A 14,650-nucleotide genomic window follows, 5' to 3' on the forward strand; every position below is an offset into this window, starting at 1 on the left:
TGAGTAGTATCTCAAGTCATCTCATAAGTTGTATGTATCAAAATGAATACTTACGTATTTCATAATCAAATTGTAATCTAGATGACGACACGGAATTTAAGGATGATATGTTAAGATGCGAATTATGTTTGGCTGGATTTAAGACGAAGGCTAAAACAAAGTTAGTCTTCCTAATAAATTAAATGATTAAATACCGTAGCATAGTTGAAGACGTGGAAATATTTAATCGTATTTTTTTTGTACAGGAAAGCCCACTTCGGATTAACTTCTCTTTGCGAAAACTGCTCAGAACGGCAACTTAAAATTAAAAAGCGATCTCATGCGTCGAAGTCATCCGCAAATGACCCAAAGCACAAATATGCATCTCAGGATTCACGACAATACTCGTACAGCTCATTGCTTCACAATGCTCTGTTTTTACTGCAAATGACCAACGGAGTTCCTGAAGTTCCTATTCAAGTTCATACGGATACAACTGTTGTGCAAAAAACGGGGTTTAGCTGCTTCAAAGCACTAGGAATTTCTGAAAGTCAAGTTATGGATGAAGACGACTCATTTTTTGAAATAAAATCCCCAGTTGCGATGAGAGACTTTGCAGATGTGGTTATCCTGAAAGAAAAACGGTCAATACTTGCCGCGTCCACCAGCTTTGCGGACAATGAATGGGATCCGTTTACGAATAAGAGGCGAAAAACTAGTAACGGAGATCAAATATCTGGTAATTCAGTATTATCGATTAAGATTTAATTATGGATAAACACCAGTGACCATTATTTCACACAATGTGCTTTATTTATTTGTAGATGACAATTTAGGATACACGTTACTCAACTATCCGTCTGCACCACTTCAAAAATTACTTAAAGTTTCCATCTCCGGCGCCCAATTGCCAGAAACACAAGCTATCAGAAAGATGTGTAACAATGTGTTGGCATTTGTAACAGAGCGTCATGATCTCAATGGTCTGAAGTTATTTCTGTTTCAAGCAATTAGAAAAAATACCTGCAGGTCTTATGGGATGCAGGTACATATGCGACTGCCTCATTTTACACAATTTTTAATTAATTAAACTTATATTCATAACGCGTAATCATGTCTGATCAGATGCTGGCGTGGCTTTTGAGAAATGTGAGCCAACCCATGGCACTTCATGACATTTTGTGGTGGTACGCGTCCTCATTGGAGTTCAAGGGAGAAGAAATGAGCAATATTGGCGTAGTAAGTTGGGGAAAATAATTTCTAGCACTTTATTTCTTGGAGTTGTGAGTAAAAAAAATGAAATTAATCGCAGGTGGGTCTGGACAATGGGTGGTGGCAAATGAGACTTCACCCTCTCGTCGAATCGCCATCCTCAATTTTCCCAGTGTTGTCGGATTCATTTTACTACTTGATGCAAACCATTGCAGATATCATGCCATTTCTTCCAGCTGGGTCACCGTTGCTTGAAATGGCAGTGAAATGCTGGGGTGTCTGCTTTTCCAGAAAAGACCATCGATTTTTGCATCGGTAAGTAGTAGTCACATTTGATAAAGAACAACGTGTTTAGAAAACTTTTTTCACGTTTTGTTTTATAGGAGCAAAATATTTCGAAACTTGAGTAAAATCATGTCGCAATTCGACGGAGAAAGTGATTGGTCAAAGAGCAGCACAATGTTTCACATGGATAGCTCGGAAACTCAACAAAGCGTCCAAGTGACCACGTGCCTGCATGACTTGACCCACGCCATGGAAGTAAAGGTGTCGAGCAGAATAGCCTTGTGTTCCAGCTTGATTGACGATTCAACTGAAACCTTCTGGGAATCTGGGGACGAGGATCGGTAATGTAGCAATTTTCAATTTTGGGTCAATTTGTATTAAATATTCTAACTCTAAATAATTTATTTTGTGTGCAGAAACCGGACTAAAAATATTACTATTGTGTCCACTTGTGAGTCTGTCATCAATGTTGTTGCAATCCATGTTGACAACGGAAGAGATACTCAGGTTGGGTGTAGCGCATTAAATGTGTGATAATTAAGCCATTAAATTTTTAACCAACAATTTTTATCCCTGTTGCAGTACAAAGTAGCATCAGTTGTTGTGAAGGCTGGTCTTCATCCAGATGAATGTTTAAAAATTGGACAAGTGGAACTAGATTCTAAGCATTGTGGATGGAGTTGGTTTTCAGTGACGCGTATGACTTTGAATTAATTAATTAATTTGCAACAGCGATATGCAGATTTAAAACTTTGTGCATTTTCCAAAAATTTCAGAGGAGGGTGTCAAAGTGATCAAAATAGAGATGAAAGGTCCTGATAATACGCTGCGAATTAGACAACTGAAAATTCTCGGGATCCTTAACAGAGATCCAAATCATCCTGGACCTTCAGAGAAACCGAGCGACAAACTGAACGAATTGACACCAATGGTCGCCCAAAGAAAGTGCGAAAATGAGACGCTTCGTATATTTCGTTTATTGTCGTCGGAAGTTTTTGGGAAATTTTTGTACGGAATGAGACGTGGAGAAAGCGATGTGGATGGAAACGATTTGCAGGAACATGTCGTGGGCATACTTTTCAGTCGAAATAAACTTACGCATCTTCAGAAACAAGTATGAATTACTTATTTTTGTGGTATTTTTGATAATTATCCGTCACTAGTGAGTTACTTTATATGCGTACGTTCCTTTTCAGGTCTGCTCACACATTGTTTCAACAATTCACCGAGAATCCGTCAAAATTAAGGAAGACATGGAATCCCAGTTGACGGGGTCCGTGTTGGAGGCAACCAACGAAAATATAAGATTTATTAATGCAGGTTAGTTATCTAACTTTTAAATATTTAATAGTTTTTACCCGAAGAATTAAATTTACAAATTTAAATAATTTCCAGAAAAACCAAGGATTACAGATCGATACTGCTTTGAAATGTTGACCTTGGTGCTGGCATTGGCTGACCATAAACTTGGGCGTTCGTATCTTTCTCATCAAAGCAATTTGATTCAAGATCTGATGCAATTGTTCCATTCAGGGACTCCTCGGATACAAAGACAGGTATTACAGCTAACATTTAGTATTTTTTGGTAGAGTAACTAATGTTAAATTATCCTCTCCTTCTCATAATTTAAGGTCCTCGCTGTAATAAAAAAGATCCTCCCGGAAATTAAACCCGAAAATTTTCTCGCCATTGTGAGCGGTGGAAATGACGGGTCTTCCATGAAAACAAAATTGGGAGTTTTGGACATGTTCTTCGGGTGTATTTTGAAAGCGTTGCAGGTGAAAGTTCGTGGATCACAAGATGGAAACCGGTCAGCGAAAAACATTAGCATCACGGACATCCTAATCGCGGAAGAACTCCCTCCGCACTACTGGTTTTTCCGTGGTGATGGGGACTTGCAGCTGGCGAGTTCTGTCGTGACCTTTATAAAGGACATTTCAGATGTATGTGTATCATACTTAAAAAAATGGATCCGCTTAATTATCAACCTTTGAAGTAGCAGAATTAACAATTTATGCAAATTATTTAGGAGTCATTTTCATCGTTGTGGGCTTCCGTGGCGAAAACTGCAATTGCCGACGCAGTTCTATACTTGACTCGGGTGGATGAAAAATGCAGGAGGGCGTCAGAATGTCTCAACTCACCTCGCTTTTGGATATCACTGGCTGCCCTCAGCACCCTGCATCCTGACCACTCAAAGCTCTTATCTTCCCCGGTCTTCATGAATGGAAATAGTGGCCGAGTAATAATAACAATAATAATTCAATCACTTGTTTGGCACAGAATTTCCAATATCAAATAAATTATTTCAGACAAAATGCATAAATCACGACGACGGGGAAACTCTGGCCGTACTCCAGTGTAACGATTGCGGTGACCTGTGTACCGAATGCGACCGTATTCTTCACCTTCCAAAGAAGACCTGGACGCATGTCAGAAAGGTATCACAGCGTACATACATAATTTTAACTGCTTTATGTTGTTCGTTTAAAGCAGAAGTAACCAAATTTTTGCGATGGTAGGTTTGCAAGGAGGAAGAAGAGTCGATAAAGGTGGATCTACACGAGGGTTGTGGTCGTATCAAACTATTTTGGTTGATGGCTCTGGTCGACTCGTCAACTCTGAAAGCATTAGTCGAATTCCGAAATGGAATCCCAAAGACTATGTCTGATTCCGGCACCACGATTGCGACTACGGGCAGATGCCGTTTTTGTAATAAAGTTGGTAATACTGGACCCTTAGCTTTGGGGAATGTTTGCGGCGATGTCGAATGTCAGGTGAAAGAAAAGCTCCTTCCAAATCTGTGCTTTTTTAAAATTAAATACTTGAATAATCCAACGTGACATTTTGTGTTGACAGGAATACGCGAAAATTGCCTGTGATAGAATTTTGGAATGCACACATCTTTGCGGAGGAGTGCGAAATGAGGTTAAATGTCTTCCCTGTTTGCAAGGATGCTCCGACAAATTGGGCACAATTTTGAAACAAGACGGGGATGACATGTGCATGATTTGTTTTACGGACGCTCTCTCCTTTGCACCCGCGATACAAGTAAAGCTTTTGTTTGTGCATGAGAATAAATTCTGTGTTTATTCAGGGCTTAAAAGTCTCTTATAATTTGCTCTGAAATGTTCTAGCTGTCCTGTGGGCACGTTTTCCATTACCAATGCTGCAGATCAATCCTTGAGAATCGTTGGGCTGGGCCACGAATTGCGTTCTCATTTTCATTCTGTCCTATTTGCAAGGTGAGTTAAATAAATAAAATTGCAAACAATACGTAGTAATCCTACTACATTTACTACTATTTGCGCAGCTTCAAATGTTCCACGAGCTTTTGAACGATGTCCTACAACCGATCCGAGAATTATTTGAAGATGTCCGGCGAAAGGCTTTGATGCGACTGGAATACGAAGGATTGAACCAAGCGGACGAAATTGCTTCACCTGGTGGAAGATATTACCAAGACCCGGCTGGATTCTCCATGGAACGATATGCGTACTACGTGTGCTTCAAGTGCAAAAAAGTAAGATACGAGTTTGACCTCTTAAATTAACACGGGTCGACTCACCTTACATGATAATAATTTAAAATAAATTTAGCCCTACTTTGGAGGAGAAGCTCGTTGTGATGTCGACCTGCAGTTGGACTTTGATCCAACCGAACTTTTGTGTGGGGCCTGCAGTGACGTGTCTCAGGCTCAACTCTGTCCAAAACATGGGACGGACTATTTAGAGTACAAATGTCGTTATTGCTGCTCCGTAGCTGTTTTCTTCTGCTTTGGAACCACACATTTCTGCAACGGATGCCACGACGACTTTCAAAGGATTACGGCAATCCCCAAACATCAATTACCACAATGTCCAGCGGGTAATTCTTATAAAGCGAATAATAAATATTAACGCTATAATGTATTTATAATGTATCCCAATGTTTGCGTAATGCAGGACCACGAGCACGACAGACCGAAGGTGAAGAATGTCCTCTACATGTTTCACATCCCGGAACAGGGGAAGAGTTTGCCCTCGGGTGTGGAATTTGTCGAAATGCTCACACGTTTTAAATATGTTCGGAACTATTTCCATGTAAATGTTACACAAACCTTTTCATCGTAATGCGCGATCAAAATATAAGTTTTTAAAATTGTTTTATATTTAAAATAAAATGCCATATTATTATTTGTTGAAAATATCCATGAAAAAATGCAATAAATGATTGTTATACTCATTCCAAATATGTATATATGCAGAAATTACTTGTACTCATTTCCGGGGCATTTGAAGATGTCGTATGAAATTTCGTCAAGAAATGGCACATTAACGAATTAAATTTTGCACTAGTACTTGCACGGTTTATTATCAACTATCAAATCTTGCATTCAAGTACAACAGAGATCATTTCCAAACATTGCATTCTTCAAGAATTTGCGTTTACGTACGTACGTAGTTCCGTTTCCAAAAGATGATATGACTTGTGTTATAATAACAATCGAATCCGTCTTTCCACCTCCTCCTTTCTCGTACATACATACATATTGAATATGGGCTAATAAGTTCTCTATGTATCATTATACGTATAACGATGAGTGTGGGTTATTAATACAGGTTCAAGATCTATATGGATCCAACAACTTTGTATTGAACGTCTTATTAACTGTTGTTACATAAATGCTTAATTTTATAATGTAATTCATAGTTAAGTTATCAATTTATATTAAAATAAAACATCACATTTCATCAAATCTACTGATCATCCCATTTAAAAATGAGGAAATTTCTCTAATACTCCCACACGGAATGGATGGACACATATTAATTAATATATTTTTCCAACGAAAAGACAAACTTTTACCCCGTTTTCGTCCTGAAAATCTATTCATAAAAAATCCAGCAGTCATTTTCCTCTTTCATGCGTATGACATACATAAGAGAAAATGACGACTATGCAGTTTCAAAAATTATTTCATCACAAAATTTCATCGTTTCTGTCGGATTTTTATTTCTTCTTTCAGAATTGTCGCTATTTGTTAAACTAATAATATCTCGTTTTCGGTTAAAGTTATTACTGCTCTAAATTTTTGACATCAATTATACTAATACCCCGAATACGATTCCTCTCTCTCTCTCTGGTCAACTTACTGTAATCCTCTGATAACCTTCTCTTATCATCAATATTTTAAATTATATGCACTATTCGTAAAATAGTCGACAATGATTTTGTTAAATAGTTGAACAGACACTCTTCCTATTCTAGTGTTTTTTTATCTAAGGTACAACTACACATTACTTTTGATTGTGCAATAAGATAACTGAGTTCAGGAGTCAGTTCTTAAACGTATATGTAGATATATGGCGGAATCTCATCAGATTGGCATGTTTTAGTTAGTGGTTTATCTAATACAGCTTAAATTCGATTATACTTATTAATTTTTAATTTCATTATAACTTTTCTAATTAAAGATGGACAATGAGATTATCTCGACACATTTATATACCCCTCTTCTTTCACTCCAAAAAGTTTCTCTTAATCTCAAAAAAGCCCATATAGCAAAAGTTATCTGAAAAGTTCCCTCTTTCTTGGTTACAGAACTCTGTCACCATCATCGTCATCTCGCGTCTGCATCATATTGTCGCATCCTTGGTTCAGCTGATAAATCGTAATATACACACATCGTTACATAAATATAAAGTTTAAATCAAGCGATTTTTCAAACTTGGAAACTTGTAAATATATAAAATTATGTAAAGAAAGTTTTGTGAGAAGGCGTTTCGAGTAAAATAAAATAAAAAACCAAGATATATAAAATGACGTACAAAAAACTGTGCTCAATAATAAAAAGTCAAGACGGGAAGACGTACTCCTGCAACTGTCAACGACGACGACGACGACGACTTAGGAAATAATATACTAATTCGGTTCAAAGTCATCCGAATAATGAATTTCGAATTGGCTGTTCATAAGAGTTGAGTGATGACTGGATACATTAATTTCACATGTTCGGCTCCCTTAATGGGGAGTCGATGGTACATGAAATGTAGCACCAAATGGGGGACCGATGGGAAATCCTGCTCCCCCAGACTAAAGCTGCCCAAAGAGTTTGGCTCTATTCGGACGTGGATGTAGCCCCTCGCACTTCTGAAATTTAAAACAATGCCACGTTAAGTACAGGATTTGGATACATGGCACATATATATTTTTCAAAAAATATGTGCCAAGATAACGCCCATAGGGATGGATAAGGAGATGGGTGATTAGGTGGTGGTGGTGATGAAAAATTACTAACTAATCATCCGTTAGTTATTATTATGCAGATGCGTCAAATTGCAAGATCTTTTGAGAGGATTATGAGCAAGAGGGTGTGTTTCTGATTGCTCTGCATCATTGAACTTGTATCGCTTAATTGCACCAAATTATTGAGTAATGTTTCTGGGAGAGTGCCAAAATCTTGAAAGTGTGAAATTATACAGTGCAAACTATCTCTAATGGTCACAATAAGTCTAGATTTAAATGGAAAACTGCCTCGATATGGTGAGAGATGAAGTGTTGTGAAGTAATTTAATGGGGTTAATTTTCGCATGGGTACATTTCATGCAATCAAAATTTGTCCCTCTCAAATAGGGAAGAGGTGACGATACTCAACGCCCATGACTAAACGAGTGAACGAGAGGAGGAAGAAAAGATTTGCAATTGCATGCAGGTGTCTGGTTGGGTATGAAGCAACATTTTTCTGAATTGACAACTTGATTTAGATGCTCCAAACTCTCACTTCCATAAATTGTGGGGCTGCACGAGAGAGGAAAAGAAAGAGCTAGGAGAAGAACACTCTTTTAATGATGCCAGGACGACACACGGGGAAAAGTTACTGACAAACCGGCCACTGGGAAATATAACAACTCGCCACGAAACTGGTGAAGAGAGGAAGAAGACCATGTTTGCGTGTCGGGATATATATTGCGCTTTCATGACATGAAAAAGTTAAACTTTGTTCAAGACTTTCGAAGAGGAGAGGTTCACAAAATTTATTTCGAGTTCAATCAACTGCTTGGATAAAGAATTAACTAGTCCAATCTGCTGAAAGCCACATGAAAAGTTAAAAAAATTCTTGAGAAACATTTTTGCAAAATGTTTCTTTAGCCAAAATCTAGTTAATTAAGAAGGAAATTGGAGTTGTGTGTTTGTATAAGAGAATTACTCTGGCGCAGTTATGTATGTTTTGCCTGGTAAATCATAAACTCAATCTAAATCCCGAATGGACTACTGCGTATGTACATATATAAGATTTAGAGGACCGGATTTAGCGGATTAGGTTCTTGCCGAACCCACCACTACCTCGACACTTTTACGTTATTCTAGCAGATTTGGACCCAGAGATAAATATGAAAAGTTTTGCAGAAGCGAATATGTACTTACTTGAGAGAGAGCGAATATCGGTTGAAGGAGGAACTTTCACAGTTTCTGACGAGAAAGGAGCCTTCCTTTGTAGCTTTGAGAATTGCCTCGGCCTCGCAACGAGTAATGGCTCCTGTTATGGAAAAAATATCTTAAATTGAATCAAATAGGCAACTCACAGCGAGGAAATTTTGCTACGCTATCATGCTAAATATTATATTGCTACTAATATTTGATGCTGTTACGTTAAGAAAATGCCTTACCGTGGAACCATTCTTGTCCTTCTAGCTCGATACTGGGGTCAATCTCATATCGGTTGGAAGGAGTGTTGTTCCGTGCATTGCCAAAGTCCAACCTCATTCGACACCTATCTGGCTTTGGTGGAGGTTGGGGAGGTTGTTCTTCCACTTCATGGACTTGCACGGAGGTGACATTTGTCATCCAAGGTAGCTTGAGTTTTGTAGGGACTAGCTCTGTCACGTTGAGTCTGGGGTCCTCGTAATACTCGTCCTGCATCATCCCGTTATCGGTTAAGTTAAGCTGAAGATTATGCACTCGGCTGCATCGCCCACTGTCGCCGCCGCCACTAGATTTCTCCATTGAAGAATCACCGGTCACTCTTAAGTCTGAGCTTCCACGGATATGTGTTCTTGACGTATACTGAAAGTTTGAGTCATCAAAGCTCCTCCGTTCATTGTCGGACGAAGAAAATTGCCCACTTTCACTTTGCGTATTTCCCGAACAATCTAAAGAAATGCCAGAGTCTGCCAGGAGAGCCAGTCTTCTGCGAATTTTAGGCATGTCCCAGGGAACATTTGTCAGCTCGGCCGTGTTGATTATCTGATTGTGATGGTGGTGATGATGATGATGGTGATGACCTGGCCAAGGTTTTTCGAGATGGTGGCTTTGATGATGTGACTGATGTTCACTCACAGCACTACCCACACCACCCGAAGATGAAGTTTGATGCTGAGCAGAAATGGACTCCAAAGGACTTTTATCCGAAATTGGAGACAATAACTTACAGTTTCCTCCTCCCCGGCCAAAAGCCCCACCACAATTATGGCTCCCTCCACCACCACCCCGGTTATGACCTCCGAAATGACGCGAGAAAGAGTGTAAGTCCTCACTTTTCGTGGAGTCAATAGATTCTAGAGAACTCACAGAGTTGTCCTTTAGCATTGTAAGCAGTAACCGCTTGTCAGACGGTCGGCAGGAAGAGAGGGACGCAGATGTCGACGGACTAGAGGAAGAGCAGGAAGAACTACCATTACTATTATTATTGTTGTTGGCATATTTCTTTTGTGGCAAGGGCTCGGAAAGTGGCATATTTGGCTTTGGCTTCTTATCAGATAAAGGACTACTGTTTGTCGTAGTAGATCCACTTATATGATGCTGCGGTACTGAACAATGGCTTTGTTGACTGTGACTGTTACTATTTTGTTGACGATACGACATGGATGGATCTGATTCTAATCGAGAAAGAGATGGCTCCACTTCGACCCTGCTGCTGCTCCAGCCTGATTCTTTTCGAAGTTCCCCATTACTGCCGGTGCTGGTACCCTCCAGGTGCACGTGGTCATGATCCTTCCGAGGACCGTCGACAAAGGAGCAAGAGGATTCTATGCCCAGCAGCAGGTAGTCTACATCGGGGGATGAGGATTGTGAAGGGTGGTGTGAGCTGGATGGCAGAAAAGCTGTTTCATATCGCTTACGAGCCATATATGCCCCACCTCCTCCTGAACAACTGGGTATTGGTAGCTCGTGGTGGTGGTGGGTCGATGGTGGGTGGGGGGAACTTTCTCCGACCACGACCACGCTATGATGATGGCAGTGGGGACTGGTACTTTTGTACTCCGTTTGGGAAGACAAAGTCGTCGTGGAATTGGATGGATGAGGATGGGGCGAATTGCTCTGCTGGGTGTGGTTATCAACAGAAGAAGAAGTGACAAGATTCACACAGCTTTTACTGTGTTGATTATTCCATGTCGAGCAAGGTGAGCAATACGTGGGCTCCTGTTTTATTGTGTCAGAGTAATAATACGGGGCATTGTAATTTTCAATTATTTCGTTGTACGCAGCATCGTCGTCATTATCACCGTCGACTGAATCCTCATTAATATCCGGCGATGATGATGAAGCCAACCCTGCCTTGAAGGACGTTGACTTACTGTTACCACCCCTCTCTTGTGATGGGGAAGAAGTTTCTCCGATAACGTGATCCAATGGCTCCACGTAGTCTTCGCTCACGTTCACCTGCAAACAATGCGATTGTTATTATTATTCAATGTTCAAGACGAGTTGAGACAAAATCTCCAAGAAGTCTGTTGCCAAAGATGGAATGTAGTCTCTCGGAGTTGCCCATTTTGATGCATGCGAGGATGGATTCAGACTAATTAGTATTATGCAGCGGCGAGATTGCAAATACTGCATTCACCAACTACCCACGCTCCACACCTCGTCTGCAGTGTTACATGTATCGATTCTGCAAATGATACGACGAGTCATTGATGCTTGCTTCCTCAATAAAAATGTGAATTTATTGAAAACGCAAATCATTGCATTAATCATGAGAAATTGATGGATTCGTATATGCCGTGGTACAATTCTTGCATTGTAAAAAGTTCATTATTAAGTATACTACAAAAAATGCCACATAGACTAATCGCGATGAGATGAACAATGAACCACCACCATAATCACCAGCCATAGGAAATGGAAATGAATAAAATTAAAGCGTTATTCTAAGATCGAAGGCTAAGTTCCTAATATCTCTTATTTCATCTCCTCACCAATCTGCATGAGCAAATGGCGTTTGGTTTCGTCTCACGGAAAGTAAAGTAGGAGCAAATGAGACGATAGTGCGATAGGCGGACCATCTTTTAATTAAACTATGTCCAGTTGATTTCAATATCCCCAAAATGGGCTCCATCCACATTTATTATGCACATTGTTTCATTCAACTGTCCATATTTGTACGCACACCTTCGTGATCTTTACCAAGCTAATGCAAAAGATATAAAATAAACGTGAAAAACTTTTTCTCGTAAAATCACTACAGTTAAGTGAACTTGAGAATATAATGTTCGCCTTTTAAGCACAAATTGCACTTTGCGTTTATGCAGCTGTAAAATTATCAAGGGCGATAATTGGACTGTGCATAAATTGCATTTTACTGGAAATTGCACAGCATTCCGTGTAATATTTAGTCCCCAACTTTACAGCTCGAAATTTTTTGCCTCTAAAAAAACACAGGTAAAAATGTCCACGAATATTTCCTCCTTACAAATAGATCGCGTTTGATTTCGCCATCATAGCTATTTTCTAAGCGTATGATTGATAACTCAATTTCCTTCCGTCGTCTGGAATACTTTCCTCGCCGAAAGAGCATACGACTTTATAGTAGTAGAGACTTGGTAAACAGCTATAAATCTGTGTGTCTCTATTTACAAAGGGACTTTATTGCCCGGACACCTTAATCCGCTAGAGAGGTTCGCTCACTCGTTCCCAATTGAAACCCAATTCACATAAAAGCCCATGTAACACAAAGTACCAAAACAATCCGAATGAAATGCATATCAATTTCACATTCTCCACGTAATAAACGCAAAACTTTTTGTCTTACTTACGAGAAAATCCCTCGAGAAAGGTAACCCGTTCGCATTCCCGAAGGATTTTCACTAAAAGAACGGAAGTGGTAGCAGCGAATTACTTACTCTGGAGAAAAAAAAGATGATCATGGGAATGGATCTGGTGTTAGGTACCGATAAAGCCAGCCTGGTGGCCAGTGTCAAATTGGTGGAGGTGGTGGAACAAAGAAGTGTGTGTGAGAATCAGGTATTTGTTTCGTTGCATGCGTGACATGACGACTGTACTTTTACATTATCATTCATGTCAATTGAACTCAATCACGAAACGACAATACCACACACACACGCGAACAAGAACACGAGAGAGTGGGATTTTAGCCTGCTCTAGACGAATATCTAACTTATACGAGCTGACCAATAAAGAAGTTCCCATTTATTTTAACTGGCTGACACATGTGACACGAGACAAATGAGCAATTCCTCGTCATGACTTAACCAAACTAAAACTAAAAGTTTTTTTTCGTCTGTCGCCTCCTTCTCGTGTCTAACGTCCGTAGGGATTAATGTTTACTTAACCCTGGTCGTGAAAAAAATGACCCGAGACGACGATCGTTTCAAAATGTCTAAATTTTTTAATAACTGCAACCCTTCTCAGATGACGGATAATGTTTCTACGAATAAAATTGTTTATGATGATCATTAATGTTTAATTACATTACGAAGGTTATTATTTTGCTGATGTGTTATTATGCAATGTAATCTAATCAACTTCTGTTTTTTTTTCTCGTCCTTGTAATTACTTACATCTCGCATTTATTAATATTTGACCAACAACAGCTCAATTAATTAAAGCATGCATATATTAATTACAATTGTGGTACAATTATTATTACCGTGATGGCAGTGCAGGAGGGGTTGGAGTGCAAAGAGTGGGTTAATTGAGGAGTAAAATTTGCACTTTCAGAAGAATTATTATTTACTCCTTTATAGTCAAAATACTGTATCAATATTTGTTCATGTTCTCATGCAGGTAGATTTTTGGACGAGTCACCCACCTCTCGTAGCAACAATTATGCAACACCACATGCCGTGTATGGCCGTCCTTCTCAGTGTGTATAAGCAATCGCAACAAAGATTTATTATTGCAGCGTAAAGCCAAAGTGGGCACTGTGAAGCGATTGATTGAACTATTATTATTTTAACAAATATCACGAATAAGTAGTTGCGACTGGTGTCCGTCCGTCAAAAGCCGTAAAAAGTGAACAGTGGTAAATAGTGAAGGATTGAAAAATTGCTCGTTTTTTTTCTGGCGAGGAACAAAATAATGTTATCACTTAAAAAAGTCAATTTGCAAATGAAATGCGAAGGGATGAAATGTGAGCGAGCGATTAGAAATATAACGGAACTGGAGAAACAAGCAAGTTGCCGTTGGTGCTGTTGCTGCTGTTCATAGACTAAGAGTTCGCTCACTATTTACTTCGTTCCACACCAACCACCACCGACCGACGAGGAGACCGAGAAAGCTAGAGAAATCCCGAACCCCCGTTTTTCAGACCCGTCCTTCCTTCCTTCGTATGTATGCATGCAGACACAGAAGAGAGCCAACCATTGTCTCCAAGGGACGTCCACCCAACGGGTAGCAGCTTCAAAGCAGAGGAAGATGAGACTTGCTGATGAAATTGCTCAATATCGACGTACTTACTTACAGATGAGAGACTTGCCAATTTCAAAAGTAAATTGCACCACGAACGACCACTTCTTTATGTAACGTATATACCCATCCCTGTGTGGAGGATGGTTTTCTGCTCAGAAATGAGATAGCTCACTTTATGTAAACAGTTTTCATATGTCAAGTCAATAATTATGCTACATGAAGCATTAATCCACCTCGGATCATCTCCCTCCTACACGTTGTTTAGATAACCTTCAACAAATTCGGTTTCCTAATTTTCCACTTCACTCCAATCTTCTTGAGCAAAAGGAGAAGTTGGTTGCTCAATCCCTTTTGTCTGATTTCACTTCATTGTTAACTCGAGTTCTGGAGGTCGAAGGAGGAGACACACAAAGGAAGAAAGCTTCTTCGTCCATGGATTGTAATGATAATCAGGAACAGCACTCATTACGTACGTACAAATACATATATCTATCTGCCATCCCTTTAGCCGCAGCAAACCCCCATGCATGGCTACGTACATACA

General features: G+C 39.6%; 2 protein-coding genes across 3 annotated transcripts in view; one reads left to right on the forward strand and one right to left on the reverse strand.

Annotated features, from left to right (window-relative positions):
• The window catches only part of LOC110851038 (E3 ubiquitin-protein ligase MYCBP2), a 33,934-nt gene extending 28,240 nt beyond the window's left edge, over window positions 1–5,694 (forward strand). The window contains exons 40-59 of the mRNA XM_022098664.2: window positions 82–160; window positions 246–718; window positions 804–1,024; window positions 1,105–1,218; window positions 1,292–1,506; window positions 1,575–1,817; window positions 1,893–1,983; window positions 2,059–2,173; window positions 2,253–2,590; window positions 2,673–2,796; window positions 2,872–3,032; window positions 3,108–3,419; window positions 3,506–3,718; window positions 3,789–3,917; window positions 3,999–4,253; window positions 4,336–4,527; window positions 4,614–4,721; window positions 4,790–4,999; window positions 5,076–5,343; window positions 5,421–5,694. Of these exons, the coding sequence (XP_021954356.2) occupies window positions 82–160; window positions 246–718; window positions 804–1,024; window positions 1,105–1,218; window positions 1,292–1,506; window positions 1,575–1,817; window positions 1,893–1,983; window positions 2,059–2,173; window positions 2,253–2,590; window positions 2,673–2,796; window positions 2,872–3,032; window positions 3,108–3,419; window positions 3,506–3,718; window positions 3,789–3,917; window positions 3,999–4,253; window positions 4,336–4,527; window positions 4,614–4,721; window positions 4,790–4,999; window positions 5,076–5,343; window positions 5,421–5,536 (3,977 nt within the window). The 3' untranslated portion in view covers window positions 5,537–5,694. The remainder of the gene's footprint in view (window positions 1–81; window positions 161–245; window positions 719–803; window positions 1,025–1,104; window positions 1,219–1,291; window positions 1,507–1,574; window positions 1,818–1,892; window positions 1,984–2,058; window positions 2,174–2,252; window positions 2,591–2,672; window positions 2,797–2,871; window positions 3,033–3,107; window positions 3,420–3,505; window positions 3,719–3,788; window positions 3,918–3,998; window positions 4,254–4,335; window positions 4,528–4,613; window positions 4,722–4,789; window positions 5,000–5,075; window positions 5,344–5,420) is intronic.
• Window positions 5,695–5,797: 103 nt separating this feature from the next.
• The window catches only part of LOC110851164, a 29,025-nt gene continuing 20,172 nt past the window's right edge, over window positions 5,798–14,650 (reverse strand). The window contains exons 2-5 of one of the 2 annotated variants that reach the window (XR_004835139.1): window positions 9,126–11,118; window positions 8,884–8,995; window positions 7,287–7,608; window positions 5,798–7,119 (exon numbers count right to left, since the gene is read on the reverse strand). Coding sequence is in view for 1 of the 2 variants with exons in the window: in XM_035852925.1 (XP_035708818.1) it covers window positions 7,428–7,608; window positions 8,884–8,995; window positions 9,126–11,118 (2,286 nt within the window). In the remaining variant the exon portion in view is untranslated. Of the gene's footprint in view, window positions 7,609–8,883; window positions 8,996–9,125; window positions 11,119–14,650 lie in introns of both variants that reach the window. The other variant, XM_035852925.1, reaches the window with a different exon arrangement.

Source organism: Folsomia candida, unplaced genomic scaffold (genome assembly GCF_002217175.1).
Source record: "Folsomia candida strain VU population unplaced genomic scaffold, ASM221717v1 Fcan01_Sc006, whole genome shotgun sequence".
NCBI lineage: Eukaryota > Metazoa > Arthropoda > Collembola > Entomobryomorpha > Isotomidae > Folsomia > Folsomia candida.